The sequence below is a fragment of the Bactrocera dorsalis genome, chromosome 1 (genome assembly GCF_023373825.1).
Source record: "Bactrocera dorsalis isolate Fly_Bdor chromosome 1, ASM2337382v1, whole genome shotgun sequence".
Classification (NCBI taxonomy): domain Eukaryota; kingdom Metazoa; phylum Arthropoda; class Insecta; order Diptera; family Tephritidae; genus Bactrocera; species Bactrocera dorsalis.
In genome coordinates this window covers 33058417-33078914 of record NC_064303.1, presented here as the reverse complement: position 1 = coordinate 33078914, position 20498 = coordinate 33058417, and the positions used below count along the sequence as shown (strand labels likewise).

Genomic DNA, 20498 nt, shown 5'->3' with positions numbered 1-20498 from the left:
ACATGTACTTATTTGATGCATACCTAAGCAGTTTTGTATGTTTGTGTGCGTGTCAACTTTTATTTACTAAGACAGTCCTCAGACGGCGTTCAAATGTTAATAACCACTGGGTTATCTTTTTTGTTGTTTTCTCCTCCCCATTTTCGGTCAATCTAATTTATCATTTCGGTAGAATTTCAATAACTTTTTCTGTGAAAATGTTGATAACTATACTCCTCAATGACAGTAGTTTTGTCGTTAATCTGAATGGAATAACCATGACGCCAAAGCAATGATCTGTATGTTAAGGTTTCAGATGGGAATGCGTATTATGAGTTTTCCAGGTTCACTTAACTGAAACGCTACAAAAAAGTCTTTACATAGGATTGTAACTGGTGGTGAAAAATGAATACACTAAACACCAAAAATTGTATGTGAAACCTGAAAGACCTGCTAAGACCAGCAAAGCCAAACATTCATGACATCAAGGAAATGCTCTGTATTTGATTGGATCAGAACAGCATGCTGTATTTTGGACTTACAAAACCGATGAAACCATTAATGAGGAATGCTATCAACACCAAATCAATAAATTGAAGCGACTTCAACAATACAACACTCGGCAGCCGTTACGACCCGCCTTATAACCCTTCCTTTGACCTTTTTGTCTGTCTCACTGCTTCACATCAGAGCAGGATACAAAAAGGTGATTCAATATGGGCCACGATATTTTTGGGATAGAATCCAAATTGCAGAGAAATGAGAAAATTAAGGTAGTATCGGTAATATTTAGTTTTATTTTGCATAATCAGGATTTAGTTTGCAAATATTTTAAGGCATTGTGTGAGCCTTAATATAGAATAAGTTTAGTTTCCAAAAGTTCCTAGCGACGAGATATCAGTTTTGCAATATTATAATAAAATTATTTTAAAATCTTGACCTTTTTCATTAGTCTAACCAGCTGGAGTCGAAATATCTGTGCCAACAATATGAACTAAGCTGGCTTTGGTTATTGTTCCGAAGTCGTACGCATTTTCACAATAACTTATTTTTAACATAGATAATCTATCAGAGCGTATAACAATACAACTTTATGGCCTTAACTTAAATACGGTTTTTACTCTCATTCATCACATACTCACCTTTGGTAGGTAATAAATTCGTAGATGCGTCTTCTCTAATATCCTCAAGCAACTCTTCGTGATGTTTCATCTCTAGGGTGGATAAGACAATCAAGGAGTGATAAATTTAATGAAATGAAAATAGAGTCAATGTAAGCAAAATCAAATTTATTAAATTTTATTAATTAGTATTTATAATTTAAAATAAACTGTAGTGTGAACTAATGAGGCACGATGTTTTTCTTACTTTAGAAATATGTTTTAAGACAAATAATATAAATTTTCTAAAGACTATGAATAGATGGACTAAGAGAGAGCCAGACCGATTTCGACTAAATTTAGTACTCGTTATTCTTCTTGTCTTTCTATGTTACAGTGAGACAATGGCCGAAATCGGTCCATAAACACACCTATTTCCCATATCCACACCTACTTCCCATATAGCAAAATTTTAAATTCCATTTGATTCTTTTACGTTGCAGTACACAAATTAATAAGTAACTAATAAAACGGTATAGAACTTTGCACGAATAATGTCTTTAGTGTATGCGACCTTATTACCGAAAATTGTCCAAATCGAACAAAAACTGTGCCTTCCCGGATATGTGGACGCAAGTATCTATAATTGACTTTTAAACAAAAATATCTGTCAATGCATTGGATATACAGTTGAAATTCAGAGAGAATCCTTTCCTTGCAGAAGATTCGTGGTGGGAGAAAGATTCCGTCGCAGAGTACTGTCATACACTCCGGTGGATGAACGTCTAACCACAATTAACATCAAAGCGAAGTTTTTCAACATATCGCTGATTTGCGCCCACGCCCCGACGGAAGTGAAGGACGGTGTGATGAAAGATGCCTTCTATGAACGCTTGAAGCGCATCTATGAGAGCTGCCCCCGATTTGAAAAGTTTATGGTTCTAGTTTTTTAAATGTATATTTAAGAATTCATTTATTCGAAGAATTATTATTTTCACAAAAAATTCACGAAAAATTTTACATTACAAAATTTACTATTCATATTTTCACATACGAAACGATTAATAGTTTTGAATTCTCATATGACAATCTATCAATTTATTATTTTAGTTTGAATAAAAATAATTCCATGTTGACCAAAAATACCTCCCACCAAAATAACGCGATGCAATAGCGATCTACAAATTGCATTACATCCAAAGGTTTGTCAGAAATTTTCGCTTAAATGGGTAACGACCATGTTGGTCGTAAAAAATAAAACCACAAAGGGAATAGATATTGCTGGATACCTGCTTCTTATTGCTCTCACCAAGTACGAGAAAAGAATTTTAAGAGTTACTTTTTTTCAATATTTTTTGTTTGTTGGATCTGCTTTTTTTAAGCCTAGCAATAAGTTATAAAATCTTAAATCTATTTAAAAACTAGACAGACTCAAGCAAGTGATTGAGCTGTTTTGGTAATACGTTGCTCTTTGATACGTAGGCATATCTCTTCTTCTTCCTGCGATCAAAGGAATGTAATGACGTAATACGCAAAATATTCAAAAAAACTTGTCGGATCATTGAAAATCTCTTCAGTAACATGAATGATAAAATCATCAGTACGTCGGAAAATGTTAACTTTGATCAAGAAAGACGACTGTCAAATCATGAACCGTACCCTTCACAAATACAAAATACTCCTTACAAGAATTTGATTATGACAATTCCGTTTGTATGGCAACTACACGCTATTGTGATGCGATATCAGCGATTCCGACAAATCAGCAGTTCTTTGAGGAGAAAAAAATGACGTGTGCAAAATTTCAAATTGATATCTCAAAACTGAGGGACTAGGACGAGTAAATAAAACAAACGCATAGAAAAATAGACAGAGGGACGAACATGACTAAATCGTCTTATCTGGCATAAAAAATGGCCACTCACTAAACGTTCACACGCGTACAGACAAAATATAGACATAAAAATTTAGACATTAGCATATTTCGCAGTCTATATTTTTATAGTTTGTTACAAATGATGATGTTTAAATATATAACTATAAACGCTACAAATTTCCTTTTAATCAATTTCTTTTCCTCCCCAAAAACTCGATTCTTGAAGCCTCTAAAGCAGGCTCCCCCTTATTTCTAATTAGGTTAAGGTGGCTTATTGAGATAGCAAAAACCGGAATCAAGTTATGCAAATTTGGAAAGAGTTGCGTGAAAGAGAAGATATGTAGCAAAGACTACAGGAAACGGTTGGCTAAGCAAATCGCTGGCTGTATTTTCCGCTCTGTACATGTAAGGGCGATGTGGGTGGGTTGAAAACGCTGAATGAGAGGGACAGTGTATTCTTTAAGGATGGATGGTCAAAATTTGGGGGAAATGTTGGTAAATGGGTTTTTCAGTAACTCTCTATTTGTTTCAGGCTTGATTAATATACATTTTTCCAAGCCGCGATTTACTGATGCGGAGTGCACCCTTCTTTAGGGAAATGAGCACCCGATCTGATATGAGGACGGCGATACTAGCCTTGAGCTCACTAACCATGCATTTAAGGCTGATTAAGGAATTCTTAATCTTGTTACAAATGGCATTAGTTTTGACATGTAAGGGTGAGAATTTTGGTATTTCAACTGTAGAAACCATTTGAAGGAAGACGAGGTAGAAACGTCTCAACACTTCCATCTTAATTGTCCAGGCTTTGAGAGGTTAAGGCTCAAACTTTTGGGAGGTCACTCAGGAAAAACCTCAAGGGGCCTTGTCGACTTACATGGTCCGATATCGGAGCTTTTTTTTGGGGGTTCCATAATATTATACATATAGTAGAACCTAGCCTATGCTACCAAAAATACTTAATTAAGAAAGACTTTAAAACTAGAGTTTGTGAAAAGTTAATAATGGTAGTTGTGGAGAGACTAACTTACCAAAATGATGCGCAATATGATCGCGCTCCTCTGACTCTTCTGGTATACCACTCATACCAGCATCATTATCAAAGGCATGCATATCCATATTCTCCATATCCATATTTTCCAAACTGCCACTCCTGCTACTGTCTCCTCCGCCTCCTCCACCTCCATCGTGATAGTGATTTTGACCACGCATTTCGATGGTGAACGTGTGAGCGATGGCATCACCAGCTGTGACGGTCATATGCGTGCCATAAGCAAGCGGCAGTAAACTACTGCCAGCATCTCCGCCATCGCCAAGCCACGACCAGAAACTGTTAATACAAATTGCGGTAATTAACAACAAAAAATTTGGTAGTTTACTTTTTCGTTTATTTTTCATTATACACGTTGGCTGCGGTACTATATTGGTGGAATTTGTCATTGTTTTTCTTCTTGTTCTCACAATCGTTCTCGACACTTTAGCAAGCGTCGTTCGCATTCGTCGCAGGCAATTTTACTTGGACAATTTCAGAGTTTGTTATGTTACGCGTTTGCCGATGTCAGAATGTTTTCACGATATTTGGTGCGTTAATTTTATTCTTGCTGCAATTGTTGCAGTTATATGCATTTATTTTGATTGACTGTAAAATATTATGCTAAAACCACTGTGGAGTTCGCTTGGCTTGCATATTTTAGGGCTTTATTTAGAAATTAATTGATAAATATATTCTATCAATTAGTAGCACATTCTGCCGTGAATAGCTTTTGCCATTACATAAATAATTTATAAACTTTACATTTTTTTATTAATTTTATAATTTTATTGCATATTGCTATTATTAAACAATCATGAAGAAAATTAAGAAATTTATTTCTATTTCAGATTTTGCAAAATTTTTATGAAATGGTAAAAATTTGTTACGTAAATATATTCGGCTGCGTTTTTTATTTGTTATTATACAACATTGTCCTGTTTCCTTTTGGCATTAAAATTTTTAGATTACATATTTGTCCAAGAATTTCTAGTTCACTTTCACATTCAAAGAAATTTTATTTCACTTTTTGATGATATCTCTCGAAATCTGAAAACGGATATAGAAAAACATTATAAAAATCTATACAAAAAATTGTATGTAATAATTACGTATTAAATATATTTATACTATATGTTTCTATACATTTTATGTGGGATCCGAACACCGGACTAGAAGTGGTCAACAATACAACGCTGACAAAAGAACACAATGACACGCAACCCTTTAACTGGACGAACTTTTGACGAAACACGAACAAAGACAAACCAGCCAAAGTTCAGTTGAGTTTGAGTTGCCGTGAACTGTAAGTCGTGCCGAGCCGTTGTCCGCGAAAACGTTTATGCTAGTGCGTATGTGTGTAATACATATAATCTTAAGAACTATATTCAAGACTTTGTTTTAAAAAATAAACACTGGTTGAACGTTTAAATATTGTGTTTAATATCCTGACGGGGAGTGTGGGTGGTGGTCACTGTGGTAACCCCCACATTTATACTACAGTAAATTCATTTTATATATACAATATACAGAAACTGCTCCTACTAAAAATTATTTGGAATCGTTTGAGACATTTTAAGGTTCAGATCTTAGGTCTTGCAAGTCTTTCACGAAGGCGCAATCGCTCTTGCTTTTAGCCACTGCTGAACAACTAATTCTAAGTTATACCCTCCACTTAACTTATGATCTGAAAAAAAAATGAAAAAAGCTATATCATGAAAACTAGAGCTGATAGAGACAAACTGATTACAGATTTGAATTCAGCGCACCCAAATAAACTAGAATCAGTTGATAAATTCAAAGAAGCAAATTGAGTGCTGGCCTGTTTAATTTTTAGTGTATACCAGCTTATGACCAAAAATTGTTTAAATCCATAGAAAATTGTTCGAGCTACCGTATATTTATACCTCGTTACCTATACTTGACTGGTGGTCGGAAATGTCAGTCAATATGTGATAAGTGTAACTAAAATTAATATAATATATGTGGTGGCAACCACATTACCAAAATGCAGCCCTGACGAATTTCCTTCATTACTGACGTTTCCACTGTCCTTCGTGTCAGCGCCCGCTTTGTCTGTAATGCATGCAGAAGATATCTTTCTTCTATCTTTTGCGCTTGCTAAGCACACACGTGTTTCAACGACTCGCGAAACTTAACCAATTCCTATAACCAAGTTGAGTAAAGAAAAAAATAAAAGTTTTAAATTAACCACTCGACATAAAAAGTTTTATTTAAGTTTTGCAATTAAGTAATCGCTTCAATTGGTGACCCCGCACGTTAGGAACATTTCAAGCAGCCATAACCTAAATTAACGCTGCAATCGCACTTTCAACACCACATTTCAACGCAAAATGTCTCTGGACGACTCAATCAGCGCTCCGTCGCAATCAAACATTCAGATTTCTAGGGAAATCTCCATCAAAGCTCCACCATTTTACAGCTGAAAACCAGCGTTGTGGTTTGCGCAACTCGAGTCGCAATTCAGAATGCGGAGCATTCTAACAGAAGTCGACAAATTCCACGTGGTCGTGCCTTTAATTGACACTAGATCAGCCTCCACAGTCGAAGATATAATTTTGGCACCACCTATTACCAATCCATACAGAGAACTCAAAGAGGCACTTATTGCACGCTTCTCAAAATCTAAAGAAGCTAACCTTATACAATTATTGGACGGAGAGTGCCTAGGTGACAAAACTCCATCTCAACACCTGCGTCATCTCCGTAGTCTCGTCCCGGACATTGATGAGGAAGTTCTCAAGGCGCGATGGCTATCACACCTTTCTCCTCAAATGCGCGCATGCCTCGTCATACAGGAACAGGCTGATCTCAATAAACTCGGGGCTGCAGCCGACAAGCTTCACGAGGTGATTAAACCGGCCGGCATAGCAGCTGTTTCAGACCTGGAGACGCAAGTAGCAGCCTTGGCAGAACACCTAGCAGAACTTTCAGCCATCGTAGCGCGCTCACGTGAACGGACCGTTCGGCAACGGTCTAGATCACGTAGCAGATCTCGCGTGCTACCAGCAACTTCATCCGGAGGGCTTTGCTGGTACCACGCCAAGTTTGGCGCCAACGCGCAAAAATGTACAACCGGATGCAAATACGAGGAAAACTTCAACAGGAGTCGTTAGTAGCGGCAGTCGACTCCCCTGCAGCCTCATGCCGCCTTTTCGTAAAAGACCTGTCCACAAACGTTCAATTTTTAATCGACACAGGCTCCGACCTCTCAGTTTTCCCGTACAATCAATCAACTCGTTTTCAGAAACCACTCAATTACCAACTCTATGCCGCCAACGGCACAATTATCAACACATACGGATGCGCCTTTAAAACCCCCGATTTTGGTCTTCAAAAAGAATTAACCTGGCGTTTTGTCTTAGCTGATGTTCCACGACCTATCATCGGAGCAGATTTTCTCAGCCATTTCGGTCTCATCGTTGATCTGAAACATAAACGCATAATAGACCAGAAAACTCAGTTATCTTCACGGGGCAACACCCCTTTTGTTAAGTCGTATTCAATCAAAACTTTACAAATTGATCATTCAACACCATTTTGGAAATTACTTTCAGAATTCCCTGACGTAACCAAACCAGACGGCCTACCAAAATTCACCAAACACCAAACTCGACATTATATCAAAACTACGGAGGGACCTCCTGTCTCAAGCAAAGCACGAAGACTTGCACCTGATCGTCTTATCATCGCTAAGGCAGAATTTGAAAAAATGATTAAGATTGGCCTCGCCCGGCGATCCAACAGCCCATGGGCATCACCGCTACACCTGGTGCCAAAGAAATCAGGAGATTGGCGCCCTTGTGGGGATTACAGACGCCTCAATGATCGGACTATACCCGACAGATACCCCGTCCGTTATTTAGAAGATTTCGCCGCCACTCTATACAGAAAAAAAATATTCTCTACTATTGACCTCGTCCGCGCCTTCAACCAAATCCCGGTCGCTCCGAAGGACATTCCCAAAACAGCGATTATAACCCCGTTCGGATTATTTGAATTTCCTTTCATGACCTACGGGCTTCGGAATGCGGCACAGACGTTCCAACGTTTCATGGACGAGATCACCCGAGATATGCCATTTGTCTACGCCTACATTGACGACATCCTCGTCGCTTCAGACAACGAAAATCAACACATGGAACACTTGCGAACCTTATTTCAACGCCTACAGGACGTTGAACTTACGATAAACGCCGCAAAGACCAAACTCGCACAAAGAGGGGTCGCATTCTTGGGCCACACAATTTCAGAAACAGGCATCAAACCACTGCCTGAACGAATATCGGCAATTTTGGACTTCCCCAGACCTTCAACAATTAAGAGCTTACGCTCCTTTTTAGGTACAATCAATTTCTACAGAAAATTTATTAAACATGCTGCACAATTATTAGCGCCTTTTAACAAACTTTTGGAAGGATCCACCACCAAAAGCTCTCAACCTGTCGCATGGACCCAAGAACTGGAGACCGCCTTCGGATGCTGCAAAAACGCTCTGGCCAAGGCCACACAGCTCGCTTACCCTAGCAGCGACGCAGAGTGGGCTATTTTCACAGATGCGTCACAACACGCTGTCGGCGCTGTTTTGCAGCAGAAAATTGATAACTCATGGCAACCACTTGCGTTTTTTAGCAAGAAGCTGGACGAAAAATCGTCCGAGCGGTCGACATACGATCGCGAATTACAAGCCATATACGAGTCTGTAAAACATTTCAGACACATCTTCGAGGGGCGGCACGTAACAATTTTTACGGACAATAAACCACTGGTTCACGCTTTTAAACAGCGTTTAGATAAGGCATCCCCTTGGCAGTTCCGCAGACTTGACCTCATCGCGCAATTCTCCACCGAAATCAAACACGTTGCAGGCAACGAAAACATCGTGGCCGACACCCTGTCTCGGGTAGACGCAATTTCAACCGCCGTGACACTTACTGAGCTCGCTACACAACAAAAAAACGACAATCAGCTTCAAGACATAATGGAAAATACCAACTCATCATTGAAACTCCAACGAATTTTATATAAAGAACCAGATATAGAGCTATATTGCGACGTTTCTACCGGGAGATTACGCCCTTACGTGCCAGCACCATTAAGAAAACAAGTTTTTGAGTCGTTGCATTCTCTGGCACACCCAGGACAAAGAGGCTCCAGAAAACTTATCGCAGAGCGCTACGTATGGCCATCTATCAACAAAGACTGCCGAAACTGAGCAAAAACTTGCATTGCGTGCCAGCAAAATAAAATAACGAGACATAACATCTCACCCATATCAAACTTTGAACAACCAACCCAACGTTTCCAGCATGTTCACGTCGATTTAATAACTTTGCTTCCATCAAAGGGGCATCGATACTGCCTTACTGCCGTCGATCGCTTTACCCGATTTCCAGAAGCCATACCGCTAGAAGACGCACGAGCCGACACTGTGGCACGTGCATTCATGCTGAACTGGATCGCCCGCTATGGCGTGGCAGCCAGAATCACTTCAGATCAAGGTATGCAGTTCCAATCAGATCTTTTTAATAAACTCAATAACCTCCTAGGTGCAAGACACATCGTAACCACGGCTTACCACCCACAAGCAAACGGCCTCGTTGAGAGACTTCATCGTCAGCTTAAAGCAGCATTACTCTGTCACAACGAGTCGTGGTACGACGCTCTACCAGCCGTCCTGCAAAGTTCTGCAAAATCACTTCCGTGGACTTACACCTGCAGAAATGTCACGCCACGCTAAGTATCGCGTTTTTAAATTCAGGGACTTGGATCACACTAGCCACGTTCTTGTCCGCCGCGGACAAATTGGTCCTTCATTTAGCCATCCATACGACGGCCCATACCGAGTCGCGGCCCGATACGCCAAGTATTTCACCGTTCATATCAATGGAAAAGACATCCCAGTTTCTATCGATCGTTTGAAACCGGCGTACATCGTAGCGAATGATCAAGGAACACTCGACCACTCGGACGCAGCAGGCCAAAACGCTAGAACGAGGAAAAAACAAAAAAACACGTTCATTTCGCAACCTAATTTATTTCACAAAGAAGGGGAGACATGTGGTGGCAACCACATTACCAAAATGCAGCCCTGACGAATTTCCTTCATTACTGACGTTTCCACTGTCCTTCGTGTCAGCGCCCGCTTTGTCTGTAATGCATACAGAAGATATCTTTCTTCTATCTTTTGCGCTTGCTAAGCACACACGTGTTTCAACGACTCGCGAAACTTAACCAATTCCTATAACCAAGTTGAGTAAAGAAATAAATAAAAGTTTTAAATTAACCACTCGACATAAAAAGTTTTATTTAAGTTTTGCAATTAAGTAATCGCTTCATATATTAATATACCAATATACTTATATAGAGATTTTCAGTTATCCCAATGAAAAAAAGAGAGCGTGTTTTATTCACAACAGTGTATAAACATATGTGCCTAAATCATGACATTTCAACGATTGGAAGTGAAGTTATTGCGTTTTAAGTGTCATTATCTTTGTGAATATTAAATTTTGTTTCAAAATTGCTACAGCTTTTACTGAAACATTTCAATTAATGAACTTGAACGTTTTCAAAGTGATCGTGAGGACATAAATGACTATCAACATGTGGGCCTATCGAAATCCATGATCACCGGAAATTCCATCAAAAGTGTGCGCGATTTCATTAAAAATCAGTCGAAATCATCATTGAAATTAATTGAAATCGAATTGAGCATGTCCAAAACATCGATTTATAGCATTTGACCGATCAGTTGGGCTTACGAAAGGTGTGTGTACGGTTTGTTCTGCACAAATTGACTGACGACCAAAAATTATATTTTAACCATTAACCACTCCCCGTATTCACCTGTGCACCATGCGACTTCATCCTTTTCGGAAAAATGCATTTGCCCATGAAAGGAAAGCGTTATGCAGACGTAGATGTCATTCAAAAGGCTTGCACCGACATACTGGCGGCCATTAGGGCCAACGAGCTAAGAAACTGGTTCGACAAACTTTTGGAACGTGCAGAAAGCTGTATTGAAGCAGAAGGAGACTATTTTGAATGAAACAAATTGATTTTGCCTGAAAAAACCATTTGTTCTGGTTTTTATAAAAGTCCTGTTTACTTTGGAACGCACCTTGTATAACTAACGGGTGATTTTTTTGAGGTTAGGATTTTCATGCATTAGTATTTGACAGATCACGTGGGATTTCAGACATGGTGTCAAAGAGAAAGATGCTCAGTATGCTTTGACATTTCATCATGAATAGACTTACTAACGAGCAACGCTTGCAAATCATTGAATTTTATTACCAAAATCAGTGTTCGGTTCTTTTCTTTTTTATCGACAAATTTTGTTCAGCGATGAGGCTCATTTCTGGTTGAATGGCTACGTAAATAAGCAAAATTGCCGCATTTGGGGTGAAGAGCAACCAGAAGCCGTTCAAGAACTGCCCATGCATCCCGAAAAATGCACTGTTTGGTGTGGTTTGTACGCTGGTGGAATCATTGGACCGTATTTTTTCAAAGATGCTGTTGGACGCAACGTTACGGTGAATGGCGATCGCTATCGTTCGATGCTAACAAACTTTTTGTTGCCAAAAATGGAAGAACTGAACTTGGTTGACATGTGGTTTCAACAAGATGGCGCTACATGCCACACAGCTCGCGATTCTATGGCCATTTTGAGGGAAAACTTCGGACAACAATTCATCTCAAGAAATGGACCCGTAAGTTGGCCACCAAGATCATGCGATTTAACGCCTTTAGACTATTTTTTGTGGGGCTACGTCAAGTCTAAAGTCTACAGAAATAAGCCAGCAACTATTCCAGCTTTGGAAGACAACATTTCCGAAGAAATTCGGGCTATTCCGGCCGAAATGCTCGAAAAAGTTGCCCAAAATTGGACTTTCCGAATGGACCACCTAAGACGCAGCCGCGGTCAACATTTAAATGAAATTATCTTCAAAAAGTAAATGTCATGAACCAATCTAACGTTTCAAATAAAGAACCGATGAGATTTTGCAAATTTTATGCGTTTTTTTTTAAAAAAAAGTTATCAAGCTCTTAAAAAATCACCCTTTAATAGCAAGACTTTTGTACTTTCTCTATATTTCTGGTTTTGCACCTTAAAGTATTTCCCTAGCTGTGATTCTTACAAGTTGCAAGAGTATAAAATGTTCGGTTGAACTCGAACTTAACTCTTCCTTACTTGCTTTGCTTCAGCTTTACCTAAACGTTTGTGTGTATGTAATTTTTTCAGTGGCACTGAAACTCCAATAGACATATTTGAGTGGCACTGTGGCATAGCTATAAATTTGGGCAATTTGAGATGCACTGCAAAAAAGTCTCACTTGAATAATGCAGCGCGCAGCTAACTAGAAGTATCAAATATCTATGTTAACATGTTAGGTTAAGTTATCATTCCAGAGATCTTACTTGACAACTTAAAACACCGGTCTGCTGTAGTACCTACAACTCGTATGTTATTGGTCAAAATGCGGTAAAGCCGTTTGATGTAATTAGAAATGTTTTAATCCATGTTATGCCAATTTTGGCTATGTCTTCTGTTTCGCCGAGGTTAAGATTGCCGAGATTTTCAACCTCAGTGAGAGAAAAGCGAGATCTGTTTTGCGCCAGACTTTTTAACATTTCGATGGTGCGGTAAGCTCGTGTGGTAATATAATTAGGAATTTTTCGGTTATTATATTTTATATAGTATTATCATAATTAATTATTTATTTATTTATTATTTTTGTTTTGAAAATGTGTTCTCAGTTTTTTTTTACTAGTTATTAGTACTTTGTACTGATTAATTGATCGTTCTAGAACAGCAGAAGGACTGCGCCTGGAATTCGTGATACGTGGTTTATTTTGTTGTATTCAACCTGATTTATGCTGTTTACATTTACAAGCCACTTAGTCAGATAAAAATGAATAAGAGTTGGTTGCTGCTAAACAGAAGCACCACGGCGACCGAATCGTGACAAACACATTCACAAATATTTAAATATATACCTCATAAACAAAATTTGCGTATAAGAATATAAAAAGTGAAAGAAAAGTATTCCTGACAACACATAAAAAGGTGGAATGGGATGACTTTGTGTAGGCGCTTACGGTTTTATCGTGATTTGATAGATGTTAACGAGAAAGTAAAATCCAATAGGGAAAGAACAGGTACAAGCCAGACGAAGAGTATCCTATAGCAAACCACTAAAACTGGTAATTGATGTCAATAAAAGACTGTAAGCTGTGAATATGTATATTCGTCTGTAAAAACGGGAGAGTGTCCGATAAATTCCAACACGAAGAAGAACCAAATGATAAGTTGCCTTGGAAGCCAATTTTCAAGAAAATGCGAATATGCACAAAAATTAAAGAGATTTAAATTAAAGATAAGGATAATTGCGAAAATTGACAAATCGATTGAAATGTCGCAAAAGATGACGCCACTAGAATTAAATCCATATGATAATATGATCTTTAACCTTCAAAAGGCGTGGGCACGAATTTAACACTTGCCGGATTATTACAGTACTTGTCCAATAAATTACGAATGAAGAAAAAATATGCAGAGTTCCAACTTTAATCATTAATAAAAACATAAATATTTGGCGTATTTTAGAAAAATGTATTTTAAATTATTATATTTTTATATTGAATAATATTCAATATTTTGTCGCTCCGCCCTTATTTTTTAACACAGCCTTTATTCTATCAGGCAAGCTTTGAATTGATTTTTGTATCATGCTGTGCAATTCGACGTTATTTGTCCAGACATCTTCAATGTTTCGCTTTAAAATGTCAATTGTTGTTTTACTTCGTTCATAGACCTGTCGTTTAAGATATGTTCAACAGTTCTCGATTGGATTTAGGTCCGGAGGCCAAGGCAGGACTTCCAAATGCAATTCATTTAGGACATTCATGCTGTTTCTAGCTGTATGGCATGGAGCCCCATCTTGCATAAAGTTATATTCTTCTGGCGGAAAGTTAAGTTGGTTAACATAAGGCATCAACGTATCTTTAAGTACAGATATGTATTGAACAGATCGCATTGCGCCTTCTGCAGAATCGCAGTCCCAAATCATCACTGAAGGCGGGCGTTTTACCCTGGGAAGAACACAGGAGTTAGAATATCGTTTCTTCTATGAACGTAATTTGCCGTGTCAGTCACTACTTTCAAACGACATTCATCGCTAAAAATAACCTTTAAAAATGGTTAATACAATTTTAATATGCTAACTATTGTCAGTAAAAAAATTAATAAAAAAGGAAATAAATTTAAAAGAATGTAAATATTTTAGAAACGTACCTTGCTCCAATATCTTGAATCATAATTTTTGTGCAGCTGAGCCCACAACACTTGACGTCGACGCATCAAATCCGTCAATTTTGGCTTCTTCGCTGGTTTCCTGCATTTTAAACCGTTTTCGTAAAATCTTCTGCGTTTCTAATGTTCTTTAAAATACTTTGCGCTGACGCAGTTCTATTTTTTAGCGCTTTTCCTACGATTAGGCGATCTTACCTTCCACTTGTTACTCTTTTTCTCTCGCAGTTTGAGCGATTATTATCACTAATCATATTCTCGTTAGGAACTACAATAAGCTTTTTTTTTATTTCAGCCACTGATGTTTTAGAAATTCCAACAATTTTGGCAATTTCTGAGTAGCTCGAAGCTTCTTCTTTCAGAAGAACTACAACTTTCATTTTCTTTTCTGATGAAATGTCACTTTTCCTACCCATTTCCTTTAAAAAAAACTTCAATTAGGAAACAAAAGTGTTTTTGACAAAGATTTATTACTTTTTTACTTCTTCTTCTTCTTAATTGGCGTAGACACCGCTTACGCGATTATAGCCGAGTTAACAACCGCGCGCCAGTCGTTTCTTCTTTTCGCTACGTGGCGCCAATTGGATATTCCAAGCGAAGCCAGGTCCTTCTCCACTTGGTCCTTCCAACGGAGTGGAGGTCTTCTTCTTCCTCTGCTTCCCCCAGCGGGTACTGCGTCGAATACTTTCAGAGCTGGAGTGTTTTCTTCCATCCGGACAACATGACCTAGCCAGCGTAGCCGCTGTCTTTTAATTCGCTGAACTATGTCAATGTCGTCGTATATCTCGTACAGCTCATCGTTCCATCGAATGCGATATTCGCCGTAGCCAACGCGCAAAGGACCATAAATCTTTCGCAGAATTTTTCCCTCGAAAACTCGCAACGCCGACTCATCCGCTGTTGACATCGTCCAAGCCTCTGCACCATACAGCAGGACGGGAATTATGAGTGACTTATAGAGTTTGGTTTTTGTCTGTCGAGAGAGGACTTTGCTTCTCAATTGCCTACTCAGTCCGAAGTAGCACCTGTTGGCAAGAGTTATCCTGCGTTGGATTTCTAGGCTGACATTGTTGGTGGTGTTTACGCTGGTTCCAAGATAGACGAAATTATCTACAACTTCAAAGTTATGACTGTCAACAGTGACGTGAGTGCCAAGTCGCGAGTGCGACGACTGTTTGTTTGATGACAGGAGATATTTCGTCTTGCCCTCGTTCACTGCCAGACCCATTCGTTTTGCTTCCTTGTCCAGCCTGGAGAAAGCAGAACTAACGGCGCGGGTGTTGAGGCCGATGATATCAATATCATCGGCATACGCCAGCAGCTGTACACTCTTATAAAAGATTGTACCTGCTCGATTAAGTTCTGCAGCTCGAACTATTTTCTCCAGCAGCAGATTGAAGAAGTCGCACGATAGGGAGTCGCCTTGTCTGAAACCTCGTTTGGTATCGAACGGCTCGGAGAGGTTCTTCCCGATCCTGACGGAGCTTTTGGTGCCGCTCAACGTCAGTTTACACAGCCGTATCAGTTTTGCGGGGATACCAAATTCAGACATCGCGGCATAAAGGCAGCTCCTTTTCGTGCTGTCGAAAGCAGCTTTGAAATCGACGAAGAGGTGGTGTGTGTCGATTCTCCTTTCACGGGTCTTTTCCAAGACTTGGCGCATGGTGAATATCTGGTCGGTTGTTGATTGTCTAAAGCCACACTGATAAGGTCCAATCAGTTCGTTGACGGTGGGCTTTAATCTTTCACACAATACGCTCGATAGAACCTTATATGCGATGTTGAGGAGCCACACTGATAAGGTCCAATCAGTTCGTTGACGGTGGGCTTTAATCTTTCACACAATACGTTCGACAGAACCTTATATGCGATGTTGAGGAGGCTAATCCCACGGTAGTTGGCGCAGATTGTGGGGTCTCCTTTTTTATGGATTGGGCATAGCACACTTAAATTCTAGTCGTTGGGTATGCTTTCGTCCGACCATATTTTGCAAAGAAGTTGATGCATGCTCCTTATCAGTTCTTCGCCGCCGTGTTTGAATAGCTCGGCCGGCAATCCATCGGCCCCTGCCGCTTTGTTGTTTTTCAGTCGGGTAATTGCTATCCGAACTTCTTCATGGTCGGCTAATGGAACGTCTGCTCCATCGTCATCGATTGGGGAATCGGGTTCGCCTTCTCCCGGTGTTGTGCTTTCACTGCCATTCAGCAGGCTGGAGAAGTGTTCCCTCCATAATTTAAGTGTGCTCTGGGCATCGGTAACTAGATCACCTTTGGGGGTTCTACAAGAGTATGCTCCGGTCTTGAAACCTTCTGTAAGCCGCCGCATTTTTTCGTAGAATTTTCGAGCATTACCCCTGTCGGCCAGCTTATCAAGCTCTTCGTACTCACGCATTTCGGCCTCTTTCTTTTTCTGTCTACAAATGCGTCTCGCTTCCCTCTTCAACTCTCGGTATCTATCCCATCCCGCACGTGTTGTGGTCGATCGTAACGTTGCGTGGTAGGCAGCCTGTTTTCTCTCCGCTGCGACACGGCACTCCTCGTCGTACCAGCTGTTCTTTTGCACTTTCCGAAAACCAATGGTTTCGGTTGCAGCTGTACGTAAGGAGTTTGAAATGCCGTCCCACAGTTCCTTATACCGAGTTGTTGACGAGTGCTCTCAGAGAGCAGGAGTGCAAGCCGAGTAGAAAATCTTTCGGCTGTCTGTTGTGATTGCAGCTTATCGACGTCGAACCTTCCTTGTGTTTGTTGGCGTGCGTTTTTTGCTGCACAGAGGCGGGTGCAAATTTTGGCTGCAACAATATAGTGGTCCGAGTCGATGTTAGGACCTCGGAGCGCACGCACATCTAACACACTGGAGACGTGTTTTCCGTCTATCACAACATGATCGATCTGGTAGGTGGTTTTTCGATCCGGAGACAGCCAGGTAGCTTGATGTATCTTCTTATGCTGGAATCTAGTACTACAGATAACCATATTTCGGGCCCCGGCGAAGTCGATCAGCCTCAACCCATTTGGGGATGTTTCGTTGTGGAGGTTGAATTTACCGACCGTAGTGCCAAAGATACCTTCTTTGCCCACCCTGGCGGTGAAGTCGCCAAGCACGATTTTGACATCGTGGCGGGGGCATCTCTCATAAGTGCGCTCCTTATTTCGTTTGCCACGGTCGTCATCAAAAGGGGGGTCACTCATCCGAGGCTTGTTGTTCCTTTTCATTGGGAGTGTTTTTTTACGTGGCGGGTCCCAAACCCAGCGCACAACCTTATGCAGGGGATGTTTCGCCTTCTCACTTTGGCTCGCCTTCAAACGGATGTTCTTAGGCTACCCAGAGGATACTTGGTCAAAGACCGGAAGTCGTTAGCTGCTGGAGTCATACGCAAAAGAATCGTTTCTGACCACTCCCAAGTGAATGGCGATCAGAGAGCTTTCCTCACTTGCGTGAACTTCTACACGTGACTCCATCCTCCCTTTTGTACTTACCTTTTCTTTTAATATATTTATTTTTCTTTAGGCAATAAATTTCGACACTATTCTTAATTATTTAAAATTATAATTTACGAAAACTCAGCGTAAGTCGTTCTCCCACTTGGTAAAAAGTGAATGATAAACATTGAAAAAGAGCACTGGCGCCAAGAAAAGAGCAATATAACGGTAATCTTACTCAATACTTCACATTCTAGACATATCTACAAAAAAAAAACAAACACATAGCTTACCATGTTTGCGTAAGTTTTTGAAATAAAAGCGAATGAAGTTGCCACAATCGAATTAAATATTAAAACGCTTTAAATTTTTGCTCTCGCTCGTAATTTTCGGACAAGTACTGTAATTTCTGAGATATACTCGTAACATGTTGCAACTTTTGTTATTACGACAAAGTAGATAAAAAGAAATTTCGCTTAATACGAGGGTTGCTATATATATATTTCTGGCATATTTATCAACGGAAATGTTTTTTTTTTTCGATGGATTTGGCTCGACCCACACGGTCGATTGCTGTTTTGTTTCGGGCTCATACGCATAGATCCATGATTCGTCACCTGTGACGATCTTATAAACGTCTTTTGAAGCACCGTGATCGTATTTTTTCAGCATTTCTTTACACCAATCCACACGAACCTTTTTTTGAGCGATTGTCAAATTGTGCGAGATCCAACGAGAACAAACCTTGTTTACGGCAAGGTATTCATGCATTATCGAATGTATGCTGGTGGGAGAAATGCATAAGCATGCCTCTATCTGAAGGTATGTTACATGACGGTCTTGCATTATCAGTTCACGTACGGCATCGATGTTTTCTGGCACAACGGCTGTTTTTGGACGACCTTCACGGAATTCGTCTTTGAGCGAGCGGTGGCTACGATAAAATTCGTTGTACCAGTTTTTCACAGTGCTATAGGATGGTGCTTCATAGCCATACAAAGATTTTAGTTCATCGACGCACTCTTGTCGTGAGTTGTGAAAAGTGATCGCACGAAAATGTTCACGAGTTAATTCCATTTTTTGGCCGAGATGAATTTTTTAATTCCCTGTAAATAAAACAATTCACGATTAAATGACAAAACGTTCTGAGTGATGTTATGCCAAAAAAAGTCAAACTTTCCAATGGAAATGTCAGATTGCACCTGGCAACACTTAGTGTTGCCTACGTCAGAGATATATATAGCAGCCTACGTATAATATAATAATATAGTTTAGTCAAAAATTAGTAGGTTAAGATTCGACGGGGTAAAACGAGCACTGAAGAAGGTAAACATAGTGAACGCTCAAAACAGATTGATACCGACGAAAATATCAAAAAACTCTACAAAATAATTTGGATGACCCTAAAATGAAGTAACTGAAGATAACAGGCACTACCGATATCAACTAAACGTGTACATCATATCATCCATGAATATTTGAGTATGAGAAAGCTCTGTGCAAAATGGGTGCCGCGAGTTAACGATATAGCCTCGCTCCGGGTCACACACACACACTCTCATACATCTTATCTTTTAATATACATCCCGAACGAACTATGTAAACCGATGATTGACATGCATTATCAGTCGAACAATAGAAATTGACTATTGTTACAATACCAACCAAACATGCATTATCTAGAAATGCATTCTCAACATATAAACGACAAACATCTGGCAATGGAATAATCCACTGCGATAACCACCTCCGCATCTCTTCTACTTGTATAACAAACAAGTGATAGCAAGATAACAGATATCAAATTACAACAAAGAAGTTTCAAGCAGATAACAGCAGCCGCATTTCATTAGTATAAATAGCTGTAAGATCTTATATGTATTAAAATCAGTTCTTAAGAATATCAATAAAGACACGCATTTCGGCGTAGAAATAAAATTGTTTTCTTAAACTCATATCGTGGAAACGATATTAACTCGCGCGAGCTCACTTTATGCAGTAACTTGAAAAGGAAGACCATAAACAACAGCTATTTCATAGCATAATAGGCCATTTGAAGGACGAAATCGTAGAAAAACTATGACATTTTAAGAAAAGGAATGTGCTGTTTCACCGCCTCACAAGTCAGTGAAAACGTTGACAAAAATCCATGAATAAAACTTCGAACTGTTCCGCGTCCACCGTATTCTCCAGATTTGGTTTGAGACCTGTTTTGAAGCAAAAGGAAAATCATACTGAACAAGTAAGGAAGGGATAAGTTCGGGTGGAACCGAACATTTTATACTTTTGCATCTTTCAAGAAGCAAAGCAAGGCAAATACCTTAAGATTTAAACGTCAACCTGAGGATCGAAATTCAAGCAATTTAATATACATATGTATATTATATGTACTATACGAGTATATCACTCACACGCTGACAGTCACATAAGGTTTCTTAGAAAAACGAAAACCACTATACTATATGTAGTATATGGAAGTTGGGGTAGTATCGACCGAACTTTTTCTATTTTTCCCAACACCACGTACTGTTAAGAACCAAATACTAAAAACCTAATCACACTGAGTAAAGTCAGTCGGATGCTCGAAAATCCTGATATTAGGTATGTCAAGTTTTCGCTCACATTTATTTATTTTTGGCACAAAGATACACTGTTATGATTAAAACACACTAGCTCACTTTCATTGAGATAACTCACATATGCGGTAGAAAGTCACGCGGAAGTTCGATTACCTTTATTTTGAATATATAGAGAAGTA

The 20498-nt window shown here is 39.5% G+C and overlaps 1 protein-coding gene across 3 annotated transcripts in view; it reads right to left on the bottom strand.

Moving 5' to 3' along the window:
• The window catches only part of LOC125777189 (opioid-binding protein/cell adhesion molecule homolog), a 66230-nt gene that overhangs the window by 33135 nt on the left and 12597 nt on the right, over positions 1 to 20498 (bottom strand). For 2 of the 3 annotated variants that reach the window (XM_049451465.1, XM_049451470.1), the window contains exons 2-3: positions 3987 to 5035; positions 1122 to 1193 (exon numbers count right to left, since the gene is read on the bottom strand). In XM_049451465.1, coding sequence (XP_049307422.1) covers positions 1122 to 1193; positions 3987 to 4452 — 538 coding nt within the window. In that variant the 5' untranslated portion in view covers positions 4453 to 5035. The remainder of the gene's footprint in view (positions 1 to 1121; positions 1194 to 3986; positions 5036 to 20498) is intronic. The other variant, XM_049451475.1, reaches the window with a different exon arrangement.